The following is an 11,115-nucleotide window of genomic DNA, read 5'->3' on the forward strand; positions in this document are numbered from 1 at the left end:
TCCGGGGTCATCGGTGTTCATCACATCATCTATTTACCACATATTTACTGAGTGCTTACTAAGTGCCAGACTCACTACTAGGCAATAGGGGAATAGTTTATAAGACTCACATCTATGCCTTCACGGAACTCATGGTCGAGGGAGATAGCCTCTCCTGATTGGACATTTTCTCCCAAAACGGTTCAAGGCTTATTTAGCCTGCATTCTTTAATAAGGACCACTGCAGCTGGTATTGGGTTATATGTTCCTCTCCTACACAGAATGTGTTTTGGATGCATTTTTGTGGTGCTTTAAACATTACTAAGTAAGTACCCTGAGAGAATCAGCTTGTGTATTACCACTAATTGATGAAAGCTCCACACCTCCTAATTTCAAGGGATTTAATTAACACACCCATTTCGCACTGACCAACCTGGTTTTACTTCACCCAAGTGGTAATCTATTAAATAACTTGAGTCTCCCAGGGCTTTGTCACCTGACTTCACTTGCAGCATCACAGGACTCTCCTGACCCAATACCATTTTCATTCCTCAGAGTAATGAAATCATTGCTGTCATTTTCTAAGGTAAGTTAATGTATTAGCCAGTCTTGTGATGGAAGACATATCAAAGCCACTAACTGCAAAATTAGACTCCATGTCTAAACATATTAAATGTTTTGAAGGTCTCAATGTACGGGGTTTTGTAGTGTTAGACTAGTGTTATCCAATGCACATTTAGAAAAATAAAGACGTAAAAGCTACAGTCTGACTTAATTCCTTGCCCTTCAGTAGCAACCAAGGTATGGACCCCAGACTCCTAAACCCAACTTTGAGACTTCCGGAAACTAGTCCCCACTCTCAAATACATGGCCACCCATTCCTCTTCTGGTCTGTGATTTTCTCCGAGGGCCCCTCACTGATTCTTAGCTGTTCTGTGAGAAATGTAGCATCCGATTAAAATCAGAACCTGAGTCTGTTATCATCACCCGTCGGTTATAAAAACAAACTTACAGACTTTGCCATTCTTAGTTTTACTCCATGTCTGTCACCTCATGACCCTTTTCTTCCCTGAAAAACACAACACGATTTTTTCACTCACGTCTTTATTAGTTTTGATGATTGGTGCAACCGCTTTCACTTCAAGTGTAGTCACTCGCTTCTTCGTGTTCCAGGAATTATTATCCCACCCTCAAATTAGAAAGATATCAGAGGCGATTTTTATATTAATAAGCATGCAAAGAGAAAAGTAGTAAAATTGAAAATAAATGGCCCTCCTTCAGGGAAAGAAAAATGTTAGGATAAAGTCAGCCATCCTTATGAAGAAGAAATTCAGACACCAGATCAAATGTTTTAAACTCCTCGAGTTGAATGGGTTTTCCTTTCATTGATAATCAAAACAAGATCATCCCTACAGTACCTAGAGTTGTAATAAATAATGGACCGCTTGTTGGTTTTATTTAGGGGTTAAAACGCATCATTTCTTTGCTTGGTGTGCATAGTCATTTTAACTTCTGGCTTATGTTTAATTGCTCTATGATCTTCATACACATCCACTCCTACATACAGAAGTTTTTGTTATTTCTTTAAGAGACACAACTCAGAATACGAAAATAGTCAAACTGAAGTTCTGTGAAATTTAAGAAGACAAAAAAATGGTGCCCAATACCCATTTTTCTATATCTTTACTCTCCCACCTGTTTCTTCTCTGAAACCTTACTAACAATGCTTCTTTTGTAGGAAAGGTGATTATTACAAAGGCCAAAAGTTTTCATATTATGTCTTGTCAAAAGTAACTTTGGTTTCTCGGTTATTACACTCTGGCACTCATTGCGTGGTGTGGAAAGCTGAAATTTACTTGGAGGAAGGAGCACCAAGAGGAGACAAGGAGCCAAGCTCTCCAATGGCAGGTTTCCTTTCCTGAAGAGGGCAAGCTCCGGCAGCCTCATTTGAAGGAGGCTCTCACCACCCTGCCCTTGATCGGCTGTGGAGGGCGCCAGTTCCCCACCAGGGGCACTGGGGGCTCGTTCTCAGCACTGGAGAAGAGGCTCCGCAGCTTTGCCATCTGCAAGGGGCAAGGGAAGATTGTCAGCATGACCAACTGGACGCATTCGGTACGTGACAGATAGAAATTTCTGGCTTTTGGGGGGCACCTGGGTGGCTCTGTTAAGCGGCGTCGCCTTCAGCTCAGTTCATGACCCCAGAATTCTGGGATCAAGCCCCGTGGCAGGCTCAGTGGGGAGCCAGCTCAGTAGGGAGCCTGCTTCTCCCTCAGCTTGTGCTCTCCCTCCCTATCTCTGTCTCTCTCAAATAATTAAATAAAATCTTTAAAAAAAAATTTTTTTTAAATTCTGACTTTTTTTTTTTTTTTAACTTATTTGACAGACAGAGATTGCAAGCAGGCAGAGAGGCAGGCAGAGAGAGGAAGGAAAGCAGGCTCCCTGCTGAGCAGAGAGCCCTATGCGGGGCTCGATCCCAGGACCCTGAGATCATGACCTGAGCCGAAGGCAGAGGGTTAACCCACTGAGCCACCCAGGCGCCCCTTTTTAAATTCTGACTTTTAAAACAAAACAAACCACGAAATCTGTTGGTTCAGAATTATCTGGTAATGAGTTCCTGTGAAATAGAAGCTTTCTGTACTTTTCTTTTCTTTGTTTTATATAGGATCACCATGCCCTCTGTCCAAGTGTTTCCTCCTGAATTCTGAAGCAATTATTTCAATTGGATGGGTCGTATGAAGTATATGCTTTATGTAGCAGGGGATGACAATACCGGCACAATTGATAAGCTTAATTGCCTTCGTTGTATAAGTTTATGGAGTCTCTATTTTTAAAAGACAGAAAGAGATTAGTCATACTATATTTAAAATTTTAAGAACATTTTAAAAGTTTTTTTTCTTAAGGGAAAGGAATATAGAAAGTTATCATCAGGGGTGCCTGGGTGGCTCAGTGGGTTAAAGCCTCTGCTTTCGGCTCAGGTCATGATCCCAGGGTCCTGCGATCAAGCCCCACATCGGGCTCTCTGCTCAGCAGAGAGCCTGCTTCCTCCTCTCTCTCTGTCTGCCTCTCTGCCTACTTGTGATCTCTGTCTGTCAAATAAATAAATAAATCTTTAAAAAAAAAAAAAGAAAGAAAAGAAAGTTATCATCAGTACTATATTTCTACATGAAAATGTTTACAGCTTTCTCCTTAAGAAAATTTCATTCCTCCTTCAAAATATGTTTATGACTGAACCTGACCATTAAATCTGATCTTTTGATAAAAGTGATCATGTATATATTTGAGTCTATAACTGGCAGAAATATGAAAACCCCTATCTTAAATATGTAAATGTACTAGAAAACTGACTTTACCATTAAAGTAGACATTCATGATCTACAGTGTGAGTTTCTGTGCTGCGCACTTGCTTTAATCTGTTCTCCATATCTCTTCTTACATATTTTCTCCCGGTCTTTCCTTGAAAGTCTCTTTGATAAATGTTGCAAGAACATTCTTTAGATGAACACTAAGAAGAAAGTCCTGAGCAAAGAGGTCAAGAGGTGTTGGAAGCAGACAGACACTGGAATCTCAGCTCCTACACTTGGCTGTGTGATCATGGACAAACTACTTAACCTTTCTGAGCCACAACTTACATATCTATAGAACTGGAAAAATCTCAGATCCTCACAAAGATGTTAGTATCCTTCTCCCCAGGCCTGTGTTTACAATCTTCTAACCAGTACTTAGTAGTTGAGGGAGCTCCAAATTAACAAAAGCTAACTCATATTAATAATGTAAACCCTTAAGTGTTTCCAGAGCATAAACTCAGTCATTGTTCAGCATTCCAACCACCTTTAAATGATCTGTGTTTATCCTGGTACTTTTGGAAGGTAAGTTTTAGAAAGTTGAGCAAACTGTAATTAATCAAAGCAAACTCTGAAATGCCTGGTCATAGAGCTGGTCTGTAAGCATGCTTTTAGCAGCTATCCATTTTCCATTTGGCATCTATATCTTATACAGCCATTCAGCGATGCACGTTTGCATGTTGTCAAGTCTCTGTCTGGAGCTAGGGCTTACCTGGTCAGAGCTCACGGTGATGGGCTCCTTCAGCAGGAGCCACACAATGCACTCCTCACAGGGCGGCGTGGTGAAAGAGCCATGGTAGGTCCAGTAGTCCCGGCAGGCGGGGAACAGGCAGGATGGGTCAAAATGTGTGAAGGGTGCCTCCTTGCCCTGGGGGAGCACAGGGCACAGGCACGATGAGTAGGTGCACCACACCGCCCACCCCAACGGTCTTGCCATTTTGTGAGGATGGATTTCAAATGCAATAAACAAAACAGATTTTTTTTTTTTTTTTTTTTAATTTGGGAGTTGAACTCAGGACCCCGAGACCAAGACTTGAGCTGAGATCAAGAATGGAATGATTCACCAACTGAGCCACCCAGGCACCACAAGAAAATGGAACTATTAAATAAAGTTTATGCCTTTCAGAAATAAAAGTTAAAGGGGGGAAGTCAGTTTATATTTTGACTTTGGCACAGTCAATGTAACATTTTATTCCCTATTACCTGTCAGTAGAACTACAATTCCTCACTTCTCAAGGAAAAGAAGAAAACTCACATCTAACTATAACAGAAATGTTTCATTTCAGAAATGCTTAGGTACTCAATGATTTTAAAAAAAAAAAAAAAAACAGGCTCACTTGAATACTTTGGTGGTAAAACTTAGTAGCATTTGATTAGAATAGTTCCAAAGGCAATTTAAAGAAATCAGTTAATTAGAAGAATCTACTGTTAAGATTTAATAGCATTTGATTAGAAAAGTTCCAAAGGCAATTTAAAGGAATCAGTTAATTAGAAATATCTACTGTTAAGATTTAAAGTATGCAGGTATCACCCCAGAGAGAAAGGGCAGCACCAGGACCCAAATGTTTAGTACTTCTGCAAGTATGTATGTGTGTTGGGGGGCAAGGGGGGTAAACATTCAACTTCTCTTGCATTATTCACTTCAGTAAGAAAGTCATTATCTGACAGACTGGGAATTTAATAAGCTGATATATGTAAAATTACACTAAAAATTATAAACCATACAAATATAATAGCACTTGTTTGTGGACATATGCTTAGTATATTCATCAGACATAGTAACAGATATAAACAATACACTTGAAAATGAGCCACCTGCGTGGCTCAGTCATTGATAATCTATCTTTGGCTCAGGTAGTGATTCCAGGGTTCTGGGCTGGCGCCCCCCCCCACCGCCTTGGGCAGCCCACTCAGCTGGGAGCCTGTTTCTCCCTCTGCCTGCTACTCTCCCTGCTTGTGCATGCTCTCTCTCTGAGAAATAAATCAATAAAGTCTTAAAAAAAAAAAGAAAGAAAGAAAGAAAGAAAATGTAATAATGAAAAAATGATGTACCCTGTTTTATGTTCTAGGAGGAAACATGATTTATTTTTACCTTTGTCTTAACTTTGTCCAGTGCATCAAGGACCAGCTGGAACTCGCCTTTCTCGCGTCCTATCTGTAAGAAAATCAAAAACCAATAATTATATTTTTCCCTTCTTCATAATTTATGATTGTCTTGAAAACTAACTTTGATCCATCCATCAGCAACTAGTGATTACAAATCTGCCAGAATATCTTGTACTAAACAAAACATAAGTTTATTTCTCCCCCAAGATTTTAGGGTAGATATTTTCCGAACTAAATTTAGACTCCAGGCCTCTGAAGTGCAAAACCGCAAAATTATATGTTGATTTATTTCCATGTCCTTGATCTTCTCGCCCATCATCCTTTTTTTTTCTTTCTTTTACAGAATTCAAGCTAGGATGGACTCAATGTATGCAAAACTAAATTTATTGTCCAGTCTGGAGTGCAGACCCACTCCACTTCCTGTTGTGTTGCATTCAATCACTGAAAATGAACCAATGAGTTCAGGACATAAAACAAATTAGGTCATTCGAAAAGAAAGAAGCTAGATTTTCACCTCTGGCTTAAAATCTAGATTGTGTTACCACTAAATTCATGTGTTAATGACACTAAGTCCCCTTTAAACCAAAGCTGGCCCAACAACACACACATTCCGTGGGCTATGTTAGCCTGGGATCATGTGAGTGGTGGCCACCCTGAGCTGGGGGGATGGCCAGCCAGGGACTTGGCATCCCAGCAGTTTCCAACATCAGCTTTTCTGGTTTCCAGTGCAACTAAAGTAGAGTAACAGGAAAGGATAATGCAACAAGGCTGACTTGGCCCTCCCCACTACCACAACAAGCTCTTTCCAAGGCTCTGTCTCCATTGCCCCTCCGCAAGTCCACACACTCATTCCGGAGATAATTTAGAAGTGTTAGGGGGACTGGACTATGGTAAAAGGGACACTTTTGAGGGAGAGCTAAATATCTTGAGCTGATCTTACCAGAAATGTCTTGTCAGTTGAAGGAATAATGAAATTCATTCCTCTCTCCCTTTTAAATAAAAGGAAGGAGGGGAAACACATGCTATCCTAACCATCAATAAAGAACTAAATTTTGAAAGAAAAAGATGGTTAGTTTTTACCTCACCTTCAGAAAAATGCCAACCACAGCTATCCCATCAGGTTGCTTCAGAGCTTCTCCGAAGGTGTTATACTTTGGATTCCAGTGAACCAAATGAAGCTGAAACCATAGAATGCAGGTTATGAGGTAAAATTTCTAGAGTAAGAAAATACGTATAAAAGTATTCACAGTAAACCAATACCTTTACAATGCTGACGTTGCCAGACATTCTCAAAGGAAGTCAATAGAATTTGAAATATCAACATGCAATATTTTGCTGAAATTTTTAGTGGTTTAAATAAAAAGTGTATGAAATTATTATAAGTAGACCTAGAACACTGTAATAAGCAATGATTGAAAGTTGAACTTCCGTTAAACTAATTCTGTAACTTTGTTATGTAACTTTTCTGTGCCTGTTTGTATAACCTGTCTCATAGAGTTGCTGAGAGGATCAAATGAGTTCATATTTGTAAGCACTTCATAAATGTTCACTATTCTTATCTTTTCTCTTCTAGTCAAGACCTTGGCCTTTTTTTAAAAATTATTAAACCGTTATCCAGTTGTTGTTGTTTTTAGGATTTTATTTTTTTGCCAGAGAGAGGAAGAGAGAGCACAAGCAGGGGGAGGGGCAGAGGTAGAGGGAGAAGCAGACTTCCCCTTGAGCAGGGAGCACGTTGCGGGACTCCATCCCAGGCCCCTGAAATCATGACCTGAGCTGAAGGCAGATGCTTAACCCACTGAGCCACCCAGGCATTCCCGCTATCCAATTTCTTAATATAACCTTGAAAATTTTCATGCATGACACTAACCTACACTCTTAACCGTCCAGCCTAGAATGTTCGGCAGCTACAGCTTATGCTAAAAGTACTACAGCTCTTTTCACAACCTCGGTCTTGAAGTGGATGCTACTTTGTGGCTATTTTTCACTTCTCAGTTTTCACTTTGGGAGACAGTTGCTCCTACCTCTGCCGCATACTTGACTCCATCCACGGTGTGCTCAGAGCCATGGTCATCAGAGGAGCCCCAGTGAAGATGGAACTGGCGAAGCCGGTAGGGTCCAGTGAGAGGACCGCCCCTCAGCACTGCGATTCAGAGACACTAGGTCAACAGTGAACTCGTGCTTCGTTTACAGACTCCTACCTTAAACGCGTGCTCTTAGAGTCGAAGTTTGATGGGCAAAGGTCAGTCTGCTGGGTAGATGATATGGTTCTCAAGCACACTGGTCTCTTTCCCACGGGATATGTCAAAATAAAGGACTTCTCTTTTCTGTCTTGTTTTCTTTGCTTGTTTTATTATGCTTAAAGTGCCAATTTAACATGACAACAAAGTTCAAATGGAAGAGGGCAATAAGGATGCAGACAGTCAACAAATGAGTCTGTTGTGTGGAGTGGTGGGAAGAACGTGAGGGCTGAGAGCCAGAGGGATGCGGGTTCAAATCCTAGCTAATTGTGTGATCTCGGGCAAGTTGCTAAACTTCTCTGAACCTGTTTTTGCAACTCTGTTGAAGGTGATAATAATATCAACCTTTCAAAGCAGCCGTGAGGATTAAATGAGATTAGGGACTTTAAAGTGTTCATCACATTGCCCAGCACACCAATCACCGTGCAAATGTGAATTTCTTCTCCATATCATGCCTCCAGCTCCACTTTTCTTTAAGACTACAAGCAAGAGCTTTCATTCACTTCTAACTTGAACTGTGTCTGTTGGATTGAGGTAAAAAGGAAAATTTAGACATCTCCCAAGCAATCAATAAATGTGGACAGCCAAACGAGGTAATTCTTGGTAGCATTAATGTTTGAGTTTGTTGTCCAAATACTTCACCGCATCACATTACTTTGATCTCACTTCATTTACCTGGGGAGTGAATTAGGCGTTCAAATATTTTCTGCAGGACATTGGAAATTACGTACCTCCCTCCCCCTCCCCAAATCAAGATTTAGCAACATAAACTAGATCAAAACAGAATTCAGAATAGCTATTCCAGAATAGATTGACCAACTCTTGATGCTGAAATGGCAAACTGAAAGCCCATAATATAAATCTAAAACAATAGAGCTAGACTTGGGTGAGCTTAGTCATATAGAAGTTAAGTGGTCTGATTCACAGCATTTTTCTGGTGCAAACACTAGAACAGTTACTTTCTGGTCATAGGAGTCCAACTGATTAGGATAACTCCTTTGGAATAGTCAATATTTCCTCATCTCCGCTTACAAAAATGATATTCTCATGAGGGTCTAGAAATAGGTATTGTTTAATTTTGTCATTTATCCTTCAGAATGGAACTTGATTTAAATGGAGAAGGGGAAAAAAGTAACAGCAATATGAAATTATCATTTACGAAAATAAAATTTCTATGATATTCATTATTTGGAGCCTCCTAGCAGGTAGGAATTATGCCACTATTGCTCTCTACTATAACATTACTGAGAATATTTATTTATGACATCAATAAGAATAATTTTAACCTTTTTACAAATGTGGTTATAAGAAAAAGTATTATTGTACATCAAGCACCAAAATACTAAAGGTAGATTCTTTCTAACCTCATTTACTTTGAAATAAAGTATTTCTAAGTAGTCTGCTTTTATTTCATTGATTTTCTTAATAGTGTAAGTAAAGAGTTTTTTAAACATGGTGACTTTTCCTTTTCATGGCACAGAAATCACAACTCATGAAATTGTCAGGAACTTCAAAAACACTCACCAAAAGGATTAATCAGAACCCCACTGAAGCCTTGAAGACAGTGTTCTTGACTCACATAATGACCTCATTCTTTCCCCTGGATAGGCCCCCACCCACATACCAGGGGAGAAAGTGTCTACATTAGTGTTTCTTTGCTGGGTTCCTGGCTTTGTAGAATGGAATCTCTGCCACACAATGGGAATGGGAGTCTTGCTCTCCAGACTGTGTTCAGAAACCTCAGGTGTAGGCCATCCAAAAGGACATTCATTTAGACTCATTGCCATCACCTCTTCTCACTAATTATTTCTGTGTCATCAACCTTATTTTTGCCAATACGGGCATCGAAAACGTCCGTGTGCCTCTACCTAAGTGTCATACTTACTTGACCTATCGAAAGTATCATCAAACACAACCCTGCAGGTCTTCCCATTGTTCAAGATGCTCTTGCAAGAGCCAGGATCATAAGACGCTGACCACGGCTGCAGAGAAGGGTCATGCTTGATGTCTTTAGTATGCAGTTCGATGGGCGACTGGTTGTCTCCCTTGGCAATGGGATAAAGTTCATGCCAGTGGTCAGGACCTAGGAAATCAAGTTGACGGGACTGATTCATTTGGTGGCACATTCCAAGCCCTCTTTCTAATCGACTAAATCAGCAAAATACACAGAGGCTAGTCGGTGATTATGCAAAGGTCCTGGTTTTCAGTTTGGGCAAGACAAGGCTTAGCATTTAAGACCTTTTCATTGCTTCCTTAATAGTGTACCTAGAAATTATATTTAACTAAGCGTATTTCCCCTGCTTGCTCAAGAATACAACCCGAAGGCTAATTTTTGAAACGCACTTCGTCACACGTTTTACCAATGATATCTTCCACCATACAGCTGGAAGAAATAACCTGACCACATATGGTTTTCAAAGCACACTCCTATTATTTATTTATTTATTTATTTATTTTTTACTATGGGTTAGGCAGAAACCAGTAGGCAGAGCAAGGATTCTTAAATTGACACCAGGTTCAGAGAGGTGAACAGCTTGCCCAGTATCCTGGAATAAGGGACAATCCGAACTGGACCTTGGGGTGGTCTGATTTCTAGGTCACAGGCAGTGTGATCTTGGGTAAGTTACCCAGCCTCTCTCTGCACTTCAGTTTCCTGCAGCGGAAGTAATAAGGGCTTGATACCAGGGAGAACTACATGAGATAAAGGTAAAAGGGTCAGCAGCTTTGGCACTTGCTAAGTGCTCAGTAAATCTTGGTTTCCAAGGACTCCTCCGCCTATATTTTCCCATGCACTCCCTAGAGTTGCTGGCTTTCTGTGCAATTCCAGGGGATCCTCCGACACCATCCCGGACAAGGCTGGGGTGCTGGGGCCGGCGGCTGCTCGGACTCACCGTTGTGGCTGGCGTAACCCCACTCCTTGGCCATGGTAGTCTTTGTAGGCACTGGACCGCAGCTGACTTTTCTCCCCCGAGTTGTGCAGCCTCCCTTCGAGCCCACGCCTTTTATATAGGTCCCCAACACACTGCATGGCCTTATTAGGTCAGCGAGGGTGGGGCGGGGGGGGGCTAAACTGGATTGGGGTGGTATTTGGGAGGCGGGGTAGGGAAAGCCAATGAATTCCGAGAGCTAGACAGCTGTCGGGCTTGGGGGGGGGGTGGCGGGGGAGATGGGCGGAAGGAGGCCCCCACCCTCTCTCTACCCTCTCCAAACCTCGGCGCCTGGCTCTCCTACCTCTCCCTCCCGCCTCCTGAAGCTGCCTGGCTTTCTAACGAGTGGCGCCGACGTGCAAAAATGCGGGCGACTTTTGCTTCATCCTTCCTCCCTCTTCCAGGCTTTTCGTTGTTGATTTTGCGGGAGATGGGGGATCCGACCAGTGCTTAGCCACCAGCTAAAATCTGCAGCCCCGCGGCACTTGTAGCCTCACTTGCAAGTTGCTTTTAGCGCAGGCTGGT

The 11,115-nt window shown here is 41.5% G+C and overlaps 1 protein-coding gene across 1 annotated transcript; it reads right to left on the reverse strand.

Moving 5' to 3' along the window:
* Positions 1-1,413: 1,413 nt before the first annotated feature.
* Positions 1,414-10,704, reverse strand: CA3 (carbonic anhydrase 3). Its single transcript, XM_082720244.1, has 7 exons — positions 10,555-10,704; positions 9,549-9,746; positions 7,448-7,566; positions 6,512-6,604; positions 5,413-5,475; positions 4,033-4,188; positions 1,414-2,042 (listed from the first exon to the last, which is right to left on the reverse strand). The coding sequence occupies exons 1-7, from the start codon at positions 10,586-10,588 to the stop codon at positions 1,923-1,925; spliced, it is 783 nt and encodes a 260-aa protein (XP_082576370.1). The 5' UTR covers positions 10,589-10,704; the 3' UTR covers positions 1,414-1,922.
* Between the last annotated feature and the right edge of the window lie 411 nt (positions 10,705-11,115).

This window comes from Mustela nivalis (assembly GCF_964662115.1).
Source record: "Mustela nivalis genome assembly, chromosome: 2".
NCBI classification, from domain to species: Eukaryota; Metazoa; Chordata; class Mammalia; order Carnivora; family Mustelidae; genus Mustela; species Mustela nivalis.

What these genes read in the sequence shown, in the direction of transcription:
- CA3 (XM_082720244.1), bottom strand. Translation starts at nt 10,588, where the DNA reads ATGGCCAAGGAGTGGGGTTACGCCAGCCACAACG. An exon ending in TGATACTTTCGATAGGTCAA is followed by an intron (nt 7,567 to 9,548) that starts GTAAGTATGACA and finishes TCTGAATCGCAG; the next exon opens with TGCTGAGGGGCGGTCCTCTC. An exon ending in GAGTCAAGTATGCGGCAGAG is followed by an intron (nt 6,605 to 7,447) that starts GTAGGAGCAACT and finishes CTATGGTTTCAG; the next exon opens with CTTCATTTGGTTCACTGGAA.